Genomic DNA, 21,109 nt, shown 5'->3' on the forward strand with positions numbered 1-21,109 from the left:
GAGGGTGGGATAGACAGAGAGAGAGAGAGGGTGGGATAGACAGAGAGAGAGAGAGGGTGGGATAGACAGAGAGAGAGAGAGGGTGGGATAGACAGAGAGAGAGAGAGGGTGGGATAGACAGAGAGAGAGAGAGGGTGGGATAGACAGAGAGAGAGGGTGGGATAGACAGAGAGAGAGAGAGAGAGAGAGAGAGGGTGGGATAGACAGAGAGAGAGAGAGAGAGAGAGAGAGAGAGAGAGAGAGAGAGAGAGAGAGGGTGGGATAGACAGAGAGAGAGAGAGAGGGTGGGATAGACAGAGAGAGAGAGAGAGAGAGGGTGGGATAGACAGAGAGAGAGGGTGGGATAGACAGAGAGAGAGAGAGAGGGTGGGATAGACAGAGAGAGAGGGTGGGATAGACAGAGAGAGAGAGAGAGGGTGGGATAGACAGAGAGAGAGAGAGGGTGGGATAGACAGAGAGAGAGAGAGAGAGAGGGTGGGATAGACAGAGAGAGAGAGAGAGAGAGGGTGGGATAGACAGAGAGAGAGAGGGTGGGATAGACAGAGAGAGAGAAAAGAGAAGTGAGGTTCCAGTAAGTTTGACCATCTGTCTGTCTGTCTGTCAGGGTTGTTTGTCCCGTAACCAACCACGGAGAATGCTGATGAGCATTAGAGCGGGAATGCACCAGCCTGACAGTGTGTGTGTGTGTGTGTGTGTGTGTGTGTGTGAGGGAGAGTGTGTACAGTGAAGCCTCTTCTTCTCATTCTTAGAGGATCACTGTAGGATTTGGGGCCGACATCATGCCAGCTTGGACACGGATGAAGTCATCTACTGTATCTGCCGCTGGGGACATGGGTAGCATCCCAAATGGCACCCTATAGTGCACTATATAGGGAATAGGGTGTCATTTGGGACGCACCCCATTTCTTTCTGCCCTCCAATCTGACCCAGAAACCACACAAAGGCCTCTCTATTCTGTACCCCCTCCCAGCCCCCGTCACCCGGACTGAAGTCTGTTCTGTACCCTGTTCTGTACCCCCTCCCAGCCCCCGTCACCCTGACTGAAGTCTGTTCTGTACCCCCTCCCAGCCCCCGTCACCCTGACTGAAGTCTGTTCTGTACCCCCTCCCAGCCCCCGTCACCCTGACTGAAGTCTGTTCTGTACCCCCTCCCAGCCCCCGTCACCCTGACTGAAGTCTGTTCTGTACCCCCTCCCAGCCCCCATCACCCTGACTGAAGTCTGTTCTGTACCCCCTCCCAGCCCCTGTCACCCTGACTGAAGTCTGTTCTGTTCCCTGTTCTGTACCCCCTCCCATCCCCGTCACCCTGACTGAAGTCTGTTCTGTACCCCCTCCCAGCCCCTGTCACCCTGACTGAAGTCTGTTCTGTACCCCCTCCCAGCCCCTGTCACCCTGACTGAAGTCTGTTCTGTACCCCCTCCCAGCCCCTGTCACCCTGACTGAAGTCTGTTCTGTTCCCTGTTCTGTACCCCCTCCCATCCCCGTCACCCTGACTGAAGTCTGTTCTGTACCCCCTCCCAGCCCCCGTCACCCTGACTGAAGATCTGGCGTCAGCAACGTCTGAGCAGAGTAACACGACCTCTAACTGATGACATCACAATGTGGTGAGGACGCAATCCTTTGTTGAACATTCTAACTGATGACATCATAGTCATATGACGCAAGCCTAATTGATGACATCACAATGGGCTAAATATCGTCCTATAAGAAGGGTCCTTTTAAACGGGCTCCCAGACTCCGTACCATAGAATTACAATTAATAGAGAACCTACATTCATCCCAATTCAAAGCAAATCCAGTGGATTTTACAGCTATATGTCCGTTCTACACTAATTCTAACTCTGTCCTTTTCAATTGAACCCCTGGAGTACCTCCTCTCCTCACTTCCCTGAATGAGGCATCTCCATGGCGACACCAGTGTTAGCTAATCCTTCATTATGGGATGTAGTTCCCATGCCCGGAACCCCGGTTTTACTCCCATATCACACAGCACCAAACGGGTCAGATTACAGTTATCTGGGAATAGTGGAGCAGAAAGATTAGATTAAGCTCATTAACATTACACACACACACACACATACACACACACACACACCACACCTGGAGGAGAACCATCACACACCACTCTCTGAACAGAGAGAAAGAGAGAGAACCAATGAAGGACTTTAAGGACTATTCTGAAGGCGGCAGGGTTTTGTTAATATCGGTAGTGTTTTGTTTTGAAGTGCAAATAAGGCTTTCTCTCTCCTGCCCTGGGTTCTGTCTTCATGTCACTTTCAATCTCACAGGAGCCCATTTCTGCCTCGCATCTCAAATGGCACCCTATTCTCTATATAGTCCCTATGGGCCCTGGTCAAAAGTAGTGCACTACATAGGGAATAAGATGCCATTTGGGATGCAAGCCTGTTATTATTCAAACGGGTTCTTCTTCATAACGGATTGTATGAATGACAATACTAATTAAACTACAGAGTAAAAGGGAGAGTATTAGTGGAGGAGGCAGAGAGGAACATAGGAGTGTCATGAAGATGTTAAAGGTGCTTGGACCTGTCCCCTGAGTGTGTGTGTGTGTGTGTGTGTAATATAACAGTCCTCCAGCCAACTCTCCCTCTGTCCTTTTCCTCTCATACGGTGCGTTTCCTCTTGAGAGATTCCAACTGAGGAATGGAGAGAGGGAAAGAAGGTACACATGAGATGGGGAGAGAGAGGAGAAGGGGAGAGAAGGAGTGGAGGTGAGAGAGGGAGAGAAGGAGTGGAGGAGAGAGGAGGGAGAAAGAGAGAGTGGAGGTGAGAGAGGGAGAGAAGGAGAAAGGGAGAGAAGGAGTGGAGTAGGAGAGAGGGAGAGAAGGAGAGAGGGAGAGAAGGAGTGGAGTAGGAGAGAGGGAGAGAAGGAGAGAGGGAGAGAAGGAGTGGAGTAGGAGAGAAGGAGAGAGGGAGAGAAGGAGTGGAGGTGAGAGAGGGAGAGAAGGAGAGGGAGAGAAGGAGTGGAGTAGGAGAGAGGGAGAGAAGGAGTGGAGGTGAGAGAGGGAGAGAAGGAGAGAGGGAGAGAAGGAGTGAGAGAGAGAGGAGAAAGAGGGAGGGATAGAGATAAGTAGATGGGTAGAGAGGAGGACAAGAGGTAGGTGTCAGATACAATTCAAACTAAATGATATTATACATCACCTCACATAGTGCTCTTATACAGTATGTGGTCAGATTAATAAAGGCTGTTTAAACAGGCAGTCCAATTCTGATCTTTTGACACAAATTTGTCTTTTTTTAAATAAGATCCGATATTTTGCCAATAATTGGTCAAAAGATCAGAATTGGGCTGCCTGTGTAAACACAGACATAGTCATATATACACTTATTCACCAGTTTATTAGGTACACCAATCTAGTACCGGGTCAGACCCCCCATTACCTCTAGAACAGCCTAAATTCTTCGGGGCATGGAATCGTTGCTCAGTTGGCATCAAGATTTCCACTCGATTCTTGCAGCTGACTATATGTTTTTTTGTTTGAAGCACCATTCTCGTTTAACCCTAGACACTGTCGCGCATGAAAAGCCCAGGAGGCCGGCCGTTTCTGAGATACTGGATCCGGTGCGCCTGGCACCGACGACCATACCACGCTCAAAGTCGCTTAGGTCACTCGTTTTGCCCATTCTAACGTTCAATGGAACAGTAACTGAATGCCTCGATGCCTGTCTGCCTGCTTCATATAGCAAGCCCTGGCCACGTGACTCACTGTCTGTAGGAGCCATCCATTTTGGTGAACTGGGTGATGTACCTAACACGGACTGTCTATAATAGTGTTTACCTCAGTCTCCACCATCTTCAGCCGACCTAGAGCGTCCTTAGCAGCATCCTGAATAGGCAGAGGGACAGACACGTTACACACACACACACACACACACACACACACGACCCTGACCCTGTGCTCACCCTGTTGCCTTGGCTGGAAAACTTCTTCACTGACTCAGCAAGTCCCTGGGCGAAACGCTGCAAAACATTCTCATACTCTACAGAGAGAGAGAGAGATGGAGGGAGATGGGGATGGAGAGAGACAGAGAGAGCGACGGATGGAAGGAGGGATAGAGGGAGGGAGAGAAATACACAAATGAGTGTGTAGCTGTTCATATTACCCTGTGTATGAATATGGTTGTGAATTGTGTTACCTGACAGTAGTGTAGCGGAGCCTCTCTCTAGCTGGGCTTTCTGCCACTGCAGCCTGTGTGTGACCTCCTTGTGTTGCTGTAGCAGGTCAGACGGAGGATCCCGCCTACTCTTCCTGTAATCACCAATCTGAAGGACACACAGGGTGATTGACATCATCTTAGACCAATCACAGCATAGATTGGCTACCTCCAATTGTGAACAGATCTAGATGAAACGTTCCCACGGAGAAGAGGAGAGGAAAATGAAGTGGAAATAGAGAGAAAGAAAACGGTGTGAAGTCACACAGCCCCTACCTGTCTCTCCAGTCTCTCCTTATCGTAGTGCAGTAGACTGAAGCTGTGGAGTTTATACTGGGCAGGAGAGTGGCTGGACTGGTTAGGCTGCTTGTTCCTCCCATGGTCACTCTTGGGTTTGGAGCGAGGAGAGGGGGACTGGGGGGAAGAGAGAGAGGGGGAGAGAGAGAGAGGGGGGGGACAGACAGACATGCACAGACAGACAGACTTCCGTTAGACTGATATTAATGTAACATGTTAACTCTGACAGATACTTCAGTTAGTCTGATATTAATGTAACATGTTAACTCTGACAGATACTTCAGTTAGACTGATATTAATGTAACATGTTAACTCTGACAGATACTTCAGTTAGACTGATATTAATGTAACATGTTAACTCTGACAGATACTTCAGTTAGACTGATATTAATGTAACATGTTAACTCTGACAGATACTTCAGTTAGACTGATATTAATGTAACATGTTAACTCTGACAGATACTTCAGTTAGACTGATATTAATGTAACATGTTAACTCTGACAGATACTATACCCCTACCAGTACTGAACACTCCAAAGGTAGGTATCTCTCTCTCTCCTCACCTGTTGTTCTCTCTCTCTGTCGGGGGTGGTGATTGGTAGAGGGTCTAGGACCAGCCATTTCTCTGTGGTGGTCTGAAGCTGTGCTCCTCCCAGCGGCTCCCGAATCTTTACCCTCACCTCCAGCTTACCTCCTGTAGCCTTACGACCATCCAACACCTAGCACAACAACAACACACAGTTAGATAGGTGTGTCAACACCTAGCACAACAACAACAACACACAGTTAGATAGGTGTGTCAACACCTAGCACAACAACAACACACAGTTAGATAGGTGTGTCAACACCTAGCACAACAACAACAACACAGTTAGATAGGTGTGTCAACACCTAGCACAACAACAACAACACAGTTAGATAGGTGTGTCAACACCTAGCACAACAACAACACACAGTTAGATAGGCGTGTCAACACCTAGCACAACAACAACATACAGTTAGATAGGTGTGTCAACACCTAGCACAACAACACAGTTAGATAGGTGTGTCAACACCTAGCACAACAACAACACACAGTTAGATAGGTGTGTCAACACCTAGCACAACAACAACACACAGTTAGATAGGTGTGTGAGAGAGAGAGAGAGAGAGAGAGAGAGAGAGAGAGAGAGAGAGAGAGAGAGAGAGAGAGAGAGAGAGAGAGAGAGAGAGAGAGAGAGAGAGAGAGAGAGAGAGAGAGAGAGAGAGAGATATGTGCATGTCTAAGTGAAAATATGTGCATGCGGAAAGTTGTGTGAGTGTGTATCTGGGTGTGTGTGTATCTGTGTGTGTTTACCTCTATAATCTGTCTGATGTCACATTGGTTCTCCAGTGAGTCCAGCTTCAGCTGAGCGTTCCCCAACACTTTGTCCCCCTTGAACAGACCCCTACACACACACACACACACACACACACACACACATTAAAAAACCCTAAGGTCTATTGATGCACCAGTGAGTCAATCTAAGTAACAAAATAAAATAATACCCATCAACATCTGTCAGTTTAAGCTGGAGACAACAGTTTTTTTTGTTGCATTGGATGCGTCTCAATCCACCCAATCCCTCCCTGTGTTAGACTCTACAGGACTAACAGGGCAATGACCACACAGTATGGAGTGCACCGTGGCTAAATGAAAAGGAGAGTTTGTTATTGGACCAGTCCAGACAGAGAAAGGGATTTAACCTGATCAGAAGAACACCTTCTCAACTCTCTGTCTGGAAAATGCTTCCCAGTTTTATCCTGTTTCTGAGAAATGTCTTCCGTCTCATGCCCAGTGAATACCACTGTTGATTATAGACAATGGACAGCCCAGGTCACTGTTCACAATGACCTTTCTCTGTTTATTATATATTTTTTAATTTGTTAGTATTTTATTGTTTATGGCCAGTGACCGTTGGAAGGTAGATAGGAGACAGATACAGAGACAGACAGACAGACAGTAGGGGCCCAGGTGGGATCCATAACCCCTTCACCAACAGGTATGTGTGGTCCAATGTCTGCAGTGTTAAACCACTAGACCAGATTCCCCCACATGATGTTTCTGTGTTAATATTCTATGTTACTTCAATCCGCATGTATTAACCCAGGTCTGGTGTATCTCTGTGGATCTCACCCCTTGTGGATGATGTCAAACTTGATGCCTTTGGCCTGGATGACCCTCTTGAAGCCTCTATGTTGACGGTTGATGTTCAGTTTAAACTGCTCTTTAAACTCTGGACTGTTGCTGTTCTTCACTGTACTGGTCTTATCCTTCTGGGCCTCCTCCTACACACACACATGCACGCAACACACAGGCAGACACACACAAACACACATCAAAGACAGGGAGAGAATATTTGAGTGGATCTAAGTGGAAATGTGTGCAGGTTATTTGTGTGTGTGTGTGTGTGTGTGTCTTACCGCACTAGGAAAAGGAAACTCAAAGCGCACACTGGTGTCCAGATCACTAGCAGATACTCCTGAGGAGAGGGGTGAGAAGAGAGGGGTGAGAAGAATGAGAGAGGGGTGAAAAGAGAGGGGTGAAAAGAGAGAGAGAGGGGTGAAAAGAGACGGCTGAGAAGAGAGGGGTGAGAAGAGAGGGGTGAGAAGAGAGGGGTGAAAAGAGAGGGGTGAAAAGAGAGGGGTGAGAAGAGAGGGGTGAGAAGAGAGGGGTGAGAAAAGAGAGGGGTGAGAAGAGAGGGGTGAGAAGAGAGGGGTGAGAAGAGAGGGGTGAGAAGAGAGAGAGAGGGGTGAAAAGAGACGGCTGAGAAGAGAGGGGTGAGAAGAGAGGGGTGAAAAGAGAGGGGTGAAAAGAGAGGGGTGAAAAGAGAGGGGTGAGAAGAGAGGAGTGAGAAGAGAGGGGTGAGAAGAGAGGGGTGAGAAGAGAGGGGTGAAAAGAGAGGGGTGAAAAGAGAGGGGTGAAAAGAGAGGGGTGAGAAGAGAGAGGTGAGAAGAGAGGGGTGAGAAGAGAGAGGTGAGAAGAGAGAGGTGAGAAGAGAGGGGTGAGAAGAGAGGGGTGAGAAGAGAGGGGTGAGAAGAGAGGGGTGAAAAGAGAGGGGTGAGAAGAGAGAGAGGGGTGAAAAGAGACGGCTGAGAAGAGAGGGGTGAGAAGAGGGGTGAAAAGAGAGGAGTGAGAAGAGAGGGGTGAGGAGAGAGGGGAGAGGAGGAGACATATAAAGTTCAAAACAACACACACCTGAGGGAGCAGGTAGATTGATACCCTTCACGATGTACAGCATCATCTCATTGGCTGTCAGGTTAGGATACATTCTACAACAGACAGACAGAGAAAACAGATTACTTTCCTCCTGCTGTGTGTGTATGTATATATATATATATATGTGTGTGTATATGTGTGTAAGACAGATTTATTTTTATATGAATGTTAATTGTATACTAACATTCTGACTTGACAGTGTTGAAGGTCCTCTCCTCAGTGTGGTATTAATATGTTAGTAACAGTATAGTACTTGACAGTGTTGAAGGTCCTCTCCTCAGTGTGGTATTAATATGTTAGTAACAGTATAGTACTTGACAGTGTTGAAGGTTCTCTCCTCAGTGTGGTATTAATATGTTAGTAACAGTATAGTACTTGACAGTGTTGAAGGTCCTCATCTCAGTGTGGTATTAATATGTTAGTAACAGTATAGTACTTGACAGTGTTGAAGGTCCTCTCCTCAGTGTGGTATTAATATGTTAGTAACAGTATAGTACTTGACAGTGTTGAAGGTCCTCTCCTCAGTGTGGTATTAATATGTTAGTAACAGTATATTACTTGACAGTGTTGAAGGTCCTCATCTCAGTGTGGTATTAATATGTTAGTAACAATATATTACTTGACAGTGTTGAAGGTCCTCTCCTCAGTGTGGTATTTGGGGACAGGTTGGCCCTTGGCGTGGGCCTTCTTCAGTACCTCAATGTTCTGCATACACTCCTCTGCCAGCTTCTCAAACCTGACAACAGCAACACACACACACACACACACACACACACACACACACAGGGTTCACACCAGCCACCCGCCAAATGGGGGTAGATGTTGTCATTGGCGGGGTTTCATGTCTATTTCACCAGCCACGTTGGCGGTTGGTCACACAGAGCATTTGGCAACAGTTTTTTTTAAACCAAAGCCCACATGTAGAAGAAGTTGGTGGAATTTACAAGAAAGGCTACTGAAGTGTGACTTTGTCCTCGTGTTTCTTGGCCAGTTACATCGGTTTCTTCACACTCTAGGTTGTTTTTCAATGTTAGTTTGAGTTTGCTGCAACTGTCTGCTGCTAGGAAGACGTCGCGGTCGGAGATTTTGTTAGTCACAGACAAGCGAGTGCCAGTGTTACCATGGTAACGGCCCATCCCTTAAAATGCCAGCTGACAATTTTTGTCTCACCTAATGATTGTGCTTGATTGAGCATGAATCACTCCAAAAAAAACATATTCATGAACTTTTAGTCATTTCTTATCATTAAAACACTCAAATACTTTAAATGTTCTCCTAGATTTATTTGTGTGCTTCTACATTTCTACTTAGGAGCAGATCATGTACTCCTTGTAAAACATGTCAGCGTAGAGCTCTGAACTACAATAATAAATAAACCGTATCACTCAGCATTTTGTGGCAGGGCAGGCACTTTGTTGATTGCTGATGTTCAGTTGTAGAACTGTTTATCTGTTTTTACTATAGCATCAACATTATTTATTTTAACATACATTGGTTAAAAGACGCAGGTCACAAAAATGAAATGAAATTAAGCAATATAACCCATTACTTTTGACTAGTAATACATTTCTTGTTTTAGAAACATTACAAAGCATGCTCATCAGTTATTTTTTGAAATTGTAATTATGGCGCAAAACATATTATGGCTGTTAAAAAATCTGAGTGGCTGGTCGATTTTTTAATCTACCTGCCACAGTGGATAGTGGACCAAAAAGTTTAATTTCCCACCCTGGTTCACACAGACACTGTGAAGATGGCATTTCCTTGAATTCAATGCATCTTCACTGATATATTTGTTAAACGTATGTTAATTGGGCCCAAATTGTGTTTTACTATTCAAACATTACCATAGGTGTACGTGTATCATCAACTTCATCCTCAATAGTTTCAAGTGTTTGTCACGTCCATTTGAGTGTGTTCAGGTGTGCTGGCCACGCCTACTAATTGGCCACACCTGATCCTAATTATTGTGTGTCTCTTTAAAATTGTGTTTCTGAACAGAATGCGAGTAATGGAGGTAGACATCCTATATATCCACTGTATGGTGTGCAGGTCTTGGTTGTTTTAATAACCTTTTAGTTTGTATTTTACACTCTTTTTGAAAACACATCTGTTTTATAATAAATACTTATTGAATTTTGACTATTTTTATCAGTCCGGTCATTATTTTAACATCTTGATGTGCTTCGGGGTACTCGCGCATGCGTCCACTCAAAACACAATTGTTGCCACTAACCTGGAGGTCTCGGCCACGCTTCCCATGTGAGTGAACTGCTGTGAGTAACCCAGACATTTCTGTAGAGAGAAACAGACCATGTGTTATTAATGTACTATCAACATGTTATAAGTTTATTATAAGGTGTATAAAGGTGTTACATATATAAGGGTTCAATGAGGCATTTATTGTTCGTGAGGTGCTATATAAATATATTGTTTTAAATATATGCTAAAGGGGTGTGCTGTTTAATAAGTTGTCGTAACAGTGTTAATAAGCATGTCATAAGAGTTGTAATAAACTGGTGCTGCTGTCGGAGGAGCTCCATATTAATTAGTTATATCATGTTATAAACTGGGTGGTTCGAACCCTGAATGCTGATTGGCTGAAAGACGTGGTATATCAGACCGTATACCACGGGTATGACAAAACATTTATTTTGACTGCTCTAATTACGTCAGTAACCAGTTTATAATAGCAACAAGGAACCTCAGGGGGTTGTGATATATGGCCAATATACCACGGCTAAGGGCTGTATCCAGGCACTCCGCGTTGCGTCGTGCTTAAGAACAGCCCTTAGCCGTGGTATAATGGCCATATACCACACCCCCTCGGGCCTTATTGCTTAATTACAAATATGCAGTAAGATGTCATTAGAGTGTAATAACCTGGTGCTGCTGTCAGAGGAGCTCCATATTAATGAGTTACATCATGTGTTATAAATATGTAGTAAGAGATGTCATAAGAGTGTAATAACCTGGTGCTGCTGTCAGAGGAGCTCCATATTAATGAGTTACATCATGTGTTATAAATATGTAGTAAGAGATGTCATAAGAGTGTAATAACCTGGTGCTGCTGTCGGAGGAGCTCCATGAGGCTGCTGTACTGCTCTGAGGAGCGAGGAGAGGAATGAGACCGAGACAGAGAGTAGTCCTCCTCACTGACTGGAGCACTGGGGACCTGTGGGACGGAAAGGAAAGGGGGATTCCTAGTCAGTTGGACAACTGAACGCATTCAACTGAAATGTGTCTTCCGCATTTAACCCAACCCCTCTGAATCAGAGAGAGGAGGAGAGGGGGGAGAGGAGACAGGGGAGAGGGGGAGAGAGACACAGGAGTGAGAGAGAGAGGAGGAGGAGGGAGTAAGGAGGGGGAGAGAAAGAGATTGAGGAAGAGAGAGCGGGGACAGGATTCAGTTAGAGGGAGAGAAAGAGATGGAAGATGAATGTGCATGTGTGTGTGTGTGTGTGGGGGGGTGTAAGTGTGTTTGTGTGTGTAGGGAGAGATCAGAGTGGCTAACGGGAGAGTGAAACTGTTCATGTCAAGGGATGAATTTAACACATATACAATTATGTACACATACCCACACAAACATAATTACAGACACACTGACACAAAAAGAGAGAGGTAGAGAGAAAGAGAGGTGTGTAGAAGAGGAGAGGAAATAGAGAGAAAGGTAGAGAGAAAGAGAGAGGTGTGTAGAAGAGGAGAGGAAATAGAGAGAGAGGTAGAGAGAGAGAGAGGTGTGTAGAAGAGGAGAGGAAATAGAGAGAGGTAGAGAGAAAGAGAGTTGTGTAGAAGAGGAGAGGAAATAGAGAGAGGTAGAGAGAGAGAGAGAGAGAGAGAGAGAGAGAGAGGTGTGTAGAAGAGGAGAGGAAATAGAGAGAGAGGTAGAGAGAAAGAGAGAGGTGTGTAGAAGAGGAGAGGAAATAGAGAGAGGTAGAGAGAGCGAGAGAGAGAGGTGTGTAGAAGAGGAGAGGAAATAGAGAGAGGTAGAGAGAAAAAAGAGAGGTGTGTAGAAGAGGAGAGGAAATAGAGAGAGAGGTAGAGAGAAAGAGAGAGGTGTGTAGAAGAGGAGAGGAAATAGAGAGGTAGAGAGAGCGAGAGAGAGAGAGAGAGAGAGGTGTGTAGAAGAGGAGAGGAAATAGAGGGAGAGAGAGAGAGAGGTGTGTAGAAGAGGAGAGGAAATAGAGGTAGAGAGAGCGAGAGAGAGAGAGGGGTGTGTAGAAGAGGAGAGGAAATAGAGGGAGAGAGAGAGAGAGAGAGGTGTGTCGAAGAGGAGAGGAAATAGAGAGAGAGGTAGAGAGAAATAGAGAGGTGTGTAGAAGAGGAGAGGAAATAGAGAGAGGTAGAGAGAAAGAGAGAGGTGTGTAGAAGAGGAGAGGAAATAGAGAGAGGTAGAGAGAAAGAGAGAGGTGTGTAGAAGAGGAGAGGAAATAGAGAGAGAGGTAGAGAGAAAGAGAGAGGTGTGTAGAAGAGGAGAGGAAATAGAGAGAGGTAGAGAGAAAGAGAGAGGTGTGAAAAGTCAACAGCAGGAGATTATCACACACACACACAGATGTCTTGGTCTTCCCCTGTACTCTCCATCTGTTCCTGGCTCCTCTCCTGCAGTCTCTCCAGTGACACCAAGAGATAAAAATAATAACCTCCCCCATCCTCTCTCACCCTTCTCTCCTCCCTTAACAGCAGGAGATTTTCTCTCTTCCTTTAACACATAAATAAACACACACACGTCTCAATGTTCCTCCTTTCCCTCCCTCTCCCCACCCTCCTTTACCTTGACACACAGACCTCCTAGGGTTGCAAAATTCCAAACTTTCCAAAGATTTCCAGAAATTCTGGTTGAGGATTTCCAGCTTTATTATTTCCCTGCAGATTTCTAGATTTCTTGAAAAGCTGGGAATTAGTGGAAAGTTGCCCTCCACTACCCCACACACACACACCTTGGTGATGTCTACAGGCAGGCCTCCCTTGGTGGCGCTGATCATCTGGTCCAGTCCCTTAGCGTGTCGGAGATGGACTGCTGCTCCCTGCATGTCCTTCATCTGTTTAGAACGCAGCGCCGCGCGGATGAACGCCTGCCGCCGCAGCAACAGGAAGTCCAACTGCTGCTGGGCTGCACCACAGGAAGGGACGTCACAGGCAGGGAGTCAGGATGTGGATGTATGTGTGAGTGTGGGGGAGAGGGGGGTAAGTGTGTGTGTGGTTATGTGTGTAGGGAGACATCAGAGTGGCTAATGGGAGAGTGAATGTGTCATGTCAAGGGATGAATTTAATACATATATGAATATGTACACACACACTGACACCAACATACACATATACTGAAACACACACACACCTTTAGGCCCCAGTCTGGAGCCCTGTGTTGTGTTGCCTCCAGAACCTGGTGTGGGAGGGGTCGGAGCTTTGCCTTTCTGGACTGGAGCTCCCACTGCAGGCTGGAGAGAGAGAGAGACAGAGAGAGAGAAAGAGAGACAGACATAGAGAGAGAGAGACAGAGACAGAGACAGAGACAGAGACAGAGAGAGAGAGAGAAAGAGAAAGAGAAAGAGAAAGAGAAAGAGAAAGAGAGACATAGAGAGAGAGAGAGAGAGAGAGAGAGACAGAGAGAGAGACAGAGAGAGAGAGAGACATAAAGAGAGAGACATAGAGAGAGAGAGAGAAAGAGAGAGACATAGAGAGAAAGGGAGAGACATAGAGAGAGAGAGAGACAGAGAGAGACATCGAGAGAGAGAGAGAAAGAGAGAGAGTGTTATGTGAATGGAAGCGAAATATTGTAAACATGAACATACTATTTATTCTGCGTGTCTAGGACATAGTATCCATATTTTCCCACTTCCAGAACAATCTTCAGCATCAATAAATCTCATGAAATCTCATCATGTGTGTCAGGGTCATAGGTCATGGTGGTTACCTTTGCCAATTCCCCTGGTCCGTCCTCGTCCTCTGCGTCTGCGTCCTGATTGGCTAGTTTCATGGCCGTCTCCAGGACGCCCATGAAGTTCTGTTGGCCGCTCTCTGAGCCCTGCAGCGGAGGACAGCCTGGGCCACAACAACACAGTACATAGTAAACACAGAGAACAAAAACATGCTACGGAGTACACGCTAAAAACATGCTACGGAGTACACGCTAAAAACATACTATGGAGTACACACTAAAAACATGCTACGGAGTACACACTAAAAACATGCTAAGGAGTACACACTAAAAACATGCTAAGGAGTACACACTAAAAACATGCTACGGAGTACACACTAAAAACATGCTACGGAGTACACACTAAAAACATGCTAAGGAGTACACACTAAAAACATGCTACGGAGTACACGCTAAAAACATGCTACGGAGTACACACTAAAAACACGCTATGGAGTACACACTAAAAACATGCTATGGAGTACACACTAAAAACATGCTACGGAGTACACACTAAAAACATGCGAATAAAACATGACGCTAGCAAGGGCCAGCCTGGGAGTAACAAAGTATATAAATAAAAACTCTCATACAATGAAGCCATCATATAAACCCAGTACAGACTGAACACTCACTATGCTAAAACACCTATTATAGAGTGCCTGTTGAAAGCTGCTACTAACAGCATGTTACCTGGTGGTACAGGTAGATCAGCTAGGTTGACTGGTCGTCCAGACTTATGAGACCTGATGGCATCCTGGTATTGCTGTTACACACAGACACACACACACACACAGGCACACACACAGACACACACAGACACACAGAAACACAGACAGACACATGCACAGACAGACAGACAGAGCGAGAGAGAGAAAAATAACATTAGTACGATATATCCAAGCAGGTATACATTACAGTGTGTGTGTGAGATGTTTCCGCTGCCTGCTGTCAAAAGCATGAAACGTGGAGTTCTGTCTAATTGTGTGTGTGTGTGTTTGAACCACCAGTCATTGTTGGGATGTGTGAACCACCAGTCAGTTGGGATGTGTGTGTGTGTGTGTTTGTTCCACCAGTCAGTTGGGATGTGTGTGTGTGTGTGTTTGTTCCACCAGTCAGTTGGGATGTGTGTGTGTGTGTGTTTGTTCCACCAGTCAGTTGGGATGTGTGTGTGTTTGAACCACCAGTCAGTTGGGATGTGTGTGTGTACCTTGACGATGCGCTGGTGCATGCGTGCCTTGCGGTCGTCTCCTTTACTCCTGGCCCCTTCTGCTGCAGCTTTGTATCGCTCCATCCTCTGTTGTAACGCTTCCCCTACACTGCCTGGGGCCGGGAGGGCTGTCTCACACACACACACACACACACACACACACACACACACACACACACACACACACACACACCTCCACTGAGCGACCTGGCACAGAATGGTTGCCGTGCATCAACCAGGTGGGTGCTACACATTGGTGATGGATGATGTGATTTCCCCCTTTAGAAAGGAGCTTTATAAATCCAATCCAATCCATTATTATTATTATTATTAATATTATGTGTGTTACCGGAGTCGGCCACCGGGGGAGCTGCAGGGGGAGCGGCAGGGGAGGGTCTGGAGGAAGACTGGGGAGGAGGAGGAGCAGAACGCTCTACCACTGCATCTCCTGAGGAGAGAGAGAGAGAGAGGGATGAGAAGGAAGGAGGAGAAAGAGGAGTTTCACCGTATGGGAGGGGTTGAGATCAGATCTTTAAGGGTCAGGGTGGAATGTATTAAGCGTCTCAGAGAGTACGAGTGCTGATCTAGGATCAGGTTCCCCATGGCATCTTTTTCCATTGTGATCTAAAACGGAAAACTGATCCTAGATCAGCGCTCTCTCGGAGACTGAGACACTGTGATTACCCTGGTCTTCTAGGCTCTAGCAGGTATTCAGGGCCACGTCCCAAACCCTATAGGCTCTGGTCAAAAGTAGTGCACTATATAGGGGATAGGGTGTCATTGATTTAGGACTAAGAGTCAGGTGTAGTAAGCCAAGCGTACCTGGAGGGGGAGGTAGAGAGCTGAGGTCCACTGGTTCCCCTCTGTCCAATGCCTCTACTACGGGGTCTAGTTTCTGTACAGTGAGAGGTGGTGGAGAGGGAGAGGGGGAGGAGGGGAAGAGGTGTAGTCAGGTGGGTGTGTTCCTGTACATTGCTGACATGCCAGATCTCACAATGGATAGATAAGTTTAACATATCAGCTAACCACATCATGTGATACAGCAATTTGATGTCAGATTGAGCAGTCGATGACGTGGCACGCAGCTATTGGTTGATGCAATGCAACACCTGGGCATCCAGTCGGACAGGAACACCACCTTGTTCCCTTTTACAACATTACATTCCTAAAGACAATAATGTACTTTTTTACTCCATACATTTTCCTTGACACCCAAAAGTACTCGTTAGATTTTGAAAGTTTAGCAGGTCAGGAAAATGTTCCCATTCACGCACTTACCAAGAGAACATCCCTGGTCATCCCAACTGCCTCTGATCTGGCAGACTCACTAAACACACATGCTTCACTTGTAAATTATATCTGAGTATTGGAGTGTGCCCCTGGCTATCTGTAAATAAATAAAAACATGATAATTGTGCCGTCTGGTTTGCTTAATATAAGGAATTAGAAATTATTTATACTTTTACTTTTGATACTTAAGTATATTTTAGCAATTACATTTACTTTTGATACTATATTTAAAACCAAATACTTTTACTCAAGTAGTATTTTGCTGGGTGACTTTAACTTGAATAATTTTCTATTAAGTTATCTTTACTTTTACTAAAGTATGACAATTGGGTACTTTTTCCACCACTACCATTACTGGTCCTCAATTCCACCTGGAAATGTTTCCTTCTCATTTAACTTCTCTATGTTTTACCATTCAGGACTTCGCTGCTGTCGCTTGTCTTTCTCTGACATTTTTGCAACTGTTAACGACGACGATGAAGTAGTGGATTCCTCGACTCCAAAATATAATTGATTCCTCGACTCCTTGCACGGCGACTCCCGGTGTCGACTCCCATTTCTGAGTGTCAAGATTCGATTTCGCTAGGAATCGACTCCTAAGATTCAGTATTTTTAGAACGGAGGAGAATGATTAGTTGCCGTACTTTCGAGAACACAAACACTCAAATCTTTCATAGCGAGCTAGCGAGGGACGGAGAGAGAGAGGGCGGGGGCACAGTATAGGCAGGTCGGCCACCAGACAGACAGTCAGAACCGTGCACTAGGCCTATCTATCAGTATAGGCAGGTTGGCCACCAGACAGACAGTCAGAACCGTGCACTAGGCCTATCTATCAGTATAGGCAGGTCAGCCACCAGACAGACAGTCAGAACCGTGCACTAGGCCTATCTATCAGTATAGGCAGGTTGGCCACCAGACAGACAGTCAGAACCGTGCACTAGGCCTATCTATCAGTATAGGCAGGTTGGCCACCAGACAGACAGTCAGAACCGTGCACTAGGCCTATCTATCAGTATAGGCAGGTTGGCCACTAGACAGACAGTCAGAACCGTGCACTAGGCCTATCTATCAGTATAGGCAGGTTGGCCACCAGACAGACAGTCAGAACCGTGCACTAGGCCTATCTATCAGTATAGGCAGGTTGGCCACCAGACAGACAGTCAGAACCGTGCATTAGGCCTATCTATCAGTATGGGCAGGTTGGCCACCAGACAGACAGTCAGAACCGTGCACTAGGCCTATCTATCAGTATAGGCAGGTTGGCCACCAGACAGACAGTCAGAACCGTGCACTAGGCCTATCTATCAGTATAGGCAGGTTGGCCACCAGACAGACAGTCAGAACCGTGCATTAGGCCTATCTATCAGTATGGGCAGGTTGGCCACCAGACAAGACAGTCAGAACCGTGCATTAGGCCTATCTATCAGTATAGGCAGGTCGGCCACCAGACAGACAGTCAGAACCGTGCACTAGGCCTAACTATCAGTATAGGCAGGTCGGCCACCAGACAGACAGTCAGAACCGTGCACTAGGCCTAACTATCAGTATAGGCAGGTTGGCCACCAGACAGACAGTCAGAACCGTGCACTAGGCCTATCTATCAGTATAGGCAGGTTGGCCACCAGACAGACAGTCAGAACCGTGCACTAGGCCTAACTATCAGTATAGGCAGGTTGGCCACCAGACAGACAGTCAGAACCGTGCACTAGGCCTATCTATCAGTATAGGCAGGTCGGCCACCAGACAGACAGTCAGAACCGTGCACTAGGCCTATCTATCAGTATAGGCAGGTTGGCCACCAGACAGACAGTCAGAACCGTGCACTAGGCCTATCTATCGGCAATCAAAAGCTGTATTTCGCAATGGAATGCTGTATCTCGCAGTTTCTTGGCTTGCAATGTCTCAGAACTTCAGTAATGCAGGGCTCTAGACTAGGATATTGACATGAGCAAGATGCAACACTTGGCTCTCACACAGTCCCACACAGTATCTGCGCATGTGCACTGGTTCGCTTCACAGCGTGGTAGCCAGGGCACCAAAATAGCGGAGAAGTTGAGCCTCGCGCTTCAACGTTCTTATTTGTTGCGGAAATTGACCCACTATGCCGTTTACTTTCTGCATCTACTTCATATCGCTGAGTCAACCTTTAAAATTACACCACTTTCCCCTTTATAGCCTATCGTCTAGTTAGGATATAAAACTGAAAATAATATGTTATGTGATAACTGCACTGTGACTTTAATTATGTGGGGGGAAAAAACGGTTAGGGATTTTTCTTAATGTTAAGGACCCCAATTTGAACCCCTAGTCGAGGTCCATCGAGGTCCTTTAACCCGTAGTGTGTGGTACCTTGGCGATGTGGTAGTGTTGTCTGGCCAGCTCTGACTCTCCTCCCTGCTTGGCTTGGAGGGCTGCAAGCTTATACTCCCTCTGTCTGTTTAGAACACACTGCTTCAACTCTACAGAGAGAGAGGGGAGGAGGGGAGAGGGGAGAGGGGAGAGGAAAGAGAGAGAGAATTATAAAACAACCAGAATGTTCCATTGTTTTGGGGACTGCAGTGACATTTACAGGTTGGTGTCTTCAAGCTGGTATCTGTCTTCAAAAATGTGTGTGTGATCTACCTGAGTGCCGTGCGTCCGGTTGAATGGGGGTGAGGGGGGAAATAGCGGGCGTATCCGGGGTAACGGCAGTGTTTTTCTGAGGGGGGACCAGGAGGCGGGGCTTAGGAGGCGGGGCAACATGCGGAGCCTCCCTCAGATGCTTCTGATTGGTGAACGGGGAGGGCGTCATCACTGGGGTTGGCGGCCCCCGCTCTTTGATTGGTTCAAGCTGCTGCACGGGGGCTGGGGCAGGCTTTCCACCTGTGGCGACAGGAGGCGGGATTGCCTCTTCGTTGATTGGTTTTCCTTTCTTGGCTGACGCCATCATGGACTGCAACGTCTAGGGGGAGACGACAAGCAAGCAAACATTCAGCTGAAAGGAAAAGTATAACTTCTACTGTTGAATTACAGGTTTACATATGGCTAGATGAATCTGGGATAATTCAAGTTCCTGGAGCCGTATGTATCAAGCGTCTCATAATAGGAGTGCTGATCTAGGATCAGGTCCATCCTGTCCAGTAATCTTGTTCATTATAATCTTAAGGGGAAAAACTGGTCATAGATCAGCACTCCTACTCTGAGACACATCATCATACAACCAGCCCATGGTCTCTGGCTCACCTTCAACCCGCGGTCGTATCTGCGAGCCTTGCTCATCTCCCCCTCTGCCTTGGCGTTGGAGATGGCCGTCTGGTACATGTCAATGCGTTCAGCCAGGCAGGCCTCCAGCCCGGTTGTACCACTAGGGGTGGTGGGGGTGGAGCGGGGGGTGGAGTTAGAGCTGGGAGGGGTGGCAGGAACCTTTTCATCATCATCATTGTCCTCCAAGACCTCATTCAGCTCAGCCTGTGGATGGATAAAGACACATAAATGTATAAACACAGACGCACACACACAGTGTTAACATTGGGAATGAAACAACAACAGATAGGAGGAAAAAATAAGTGTGAAGAGGAGTGTGAAGAGGAGTGTGAAGAAGAGTGTAAACATGGTGGATACCAGGAGATCATCGTCATCCTCCAGATCTTCATCCCCAACATCATCATCATCAAGGTCCTTCATACACAGAGCCGCCATACGCTCGATGTCGGCCATTGGAACTGGAGCTGTGGAGGCAGGTATCAACACGGTTCTAGTGGTAGGGTCTGTGGAAGTTATTTAAAAGAAGATTGGGAGAAGATGATGATGAATAGGATGATGATCCTCACCTTTCCCTCTCTTCCCCTGGGACCTGTCCCCTCCCATCAGAGCCAGTAGCTCCGCCTCCAGCTCCTTTTCATTTCCACCTTCATCCATCCCTCCATCCGGAGACAGATCCAGGAGCAGCCCCATCTTTGAGAGAGAGAGAGAGAGAGAGAGAGAGAGAGAGAGAGAGAGAGAGAGGAAGAGAGAGAGAGAGAGAGAGAGAGAGAGAGAGAGAGAGAGAGAGAGAGAGAGAGGAGCGGGAGAGAGAGTGAAAGAGAGAGAGAGAGAAGAGCGGGGAGAGAATGTGAGATAGAGAGGGGAGAGAGCATGAAGAGAGATAGATGGAGACGGGAGAGATAGCGAGAGTGAGGAAGAGAGAGAATTGAAAACACGAATTACTAGTGTTATCAATGACAACTTGACTTACAGTTATCGATGATAATTAATTATCAAATCAATGATGAATCAATGATCAAAAGTGTGTTACCTGTTTGGCTCGCGCTGCCCCCTGTCCCCTGGGTGGGGGATTCCGACTGTGACTCATGGAGAGAACCTTGTCAACTGACCTGTGCCACAACTAAAACAACACAGTAGAACCAAAGACATATATTGTAACATCTGGCCATTAGTTCCAGTAGCTAGCTATATTCAGCTTTTATCATACACGTATTGACAGACAAAAATTGACAGCTAGCTACAGGACCTTGTTGAATTTACACTGCATTTAGCTAGCTGGATACATTTAATTGATATCATGGCTAGTAATAAGACATTCGTTGACTGCTCACGTTTTGTGTCTGAGTCTCTGACATTGCTTAGCAGCAAATTAGTACAGTGACGTTAGCAGTTAGCTAACAGCAAATTCATAGCATCATCCATGGCACAAATGTTGTTAATCCTCATTCGATGTTCAGCAGCTATGACTTGTAGTAGTTAGCGTGTTAACTAGCTAGCTTGCTAGAAGCTGCCATACCATTTGTAAACATTGCCACTAAAAGCTTACCTTGTCATACGTTTTCCACAGACCATATGTTGAGCGCTTTCTTAGTTCATACGACGACTGATCATTTCGAAAACATATGAGAGAACGCTACTCACGTATAAATTATTGTTAGTTAGAGAGGTATTAAAAACACGAAAAGGTGTGTACATTGGGCTACTTCCTACTTCCTGCATTGGGTAACCAATGGCAACGCGA

At 46.4% G+C, this 21,109-nt stretch overlaps 1 protein-coding gene across 2 annotated transcripts; it reads right to left on the minus strand.

Annotated features, from left to right (window-relative positions):
- Positions 1-530: 530 nt before the first annotated feature.
- On the minus strand, positions 531-21,078 carry cc2d1a (coiled-coil and C2 domain containing 1A). 2 transcript variants are annotated; one of them, XM_045211727.1, is made up of 27 exons: positions 20,915-21,078; positions 20,399-20,488; positions 19,935-20,058; positions 19,726-19,832; positions 19,348-19,572; positions 18,748-19,066; positions 18,475-18,584; positions 15,658-15,730; positions 15,185-15,283; positions 14,836-14,963; positions 14,319-14,391; positions 13,623-13,750; positions 13,047-13,146; positions 12,649-12,821; positions 10,773-10,886; positions 9,948-10,006; positions 8,331-8,447; positions 7,691-7,764; positions 6,916-6,974; positions 6,629-6,780; positions 5,810-5,900; positions 5,037-5,192; positions 4,452-4,589; positions 4,158-4,284; positions 3,925-4,001; positions 3,800-3,847; positions 531-2,656 (listed from the first exon to the last, which is right to left on the minus strand). In XM_045211727.1, exons 2-27 carry the CDS (start codon positions 20,453-20,455, stop codon positions 2,624-2,626), a joined length of 2,961 nt encoding a protein of 986 aa, XP_045067662.1. In that variant the 5' UTR covers positions 20,456-20,488; positions 20,915-21,078; the 3' UTR covers positions 531-2,623. The 2 variants fall into 2 exon arrangements, with proteins under 2 accessions (XP_045067662.1, XP_045067661.1); XM_045211726.1 differs by having other exon boundaries at positions 4,452-4,613.
- Between the last annotated feature and the right edge of the window lie 31 nt (positions 21,079-21,109).

Source organism: Coregonus clupeaformis, chromosome 38, assembly GCF_020615455.1.
Source record: "Coregonus clupeaformis isolate EN_2021a chromosome 38, ASM2061545v1, whole genome shotgun sequence".
NCBI lineage: Eukaryota > Metazoa > Chordata > Actinopteri > Salmoniformes > Salmonidae > Coregonus > Coregonus clupeaformis.

Coding starts and splice junctions, on each gene's coding strand:
- cc2d1a (XM_045211726.1), bottom strand. CDS start 20,455: ATGAGTCACAGTCGGAATCCCCCACCCAGGGGACAGGGGGCAGCGCGA. Junction 12,822..13,046: donor CTCCAGACTGGGGCCTAAAG/GTGTGTGTGTGT, acceptor CCTGTGGTGCAG/CCCAGCAGCAGTTGGACTTC. Junction 4,614..5,036: donor ACAGAGAGAGAGAACAACAG/GTGAGGAGAGAG, acceptor CCTCTCTCTCTC/TCCCCCTCTCTCTCTTCCCC.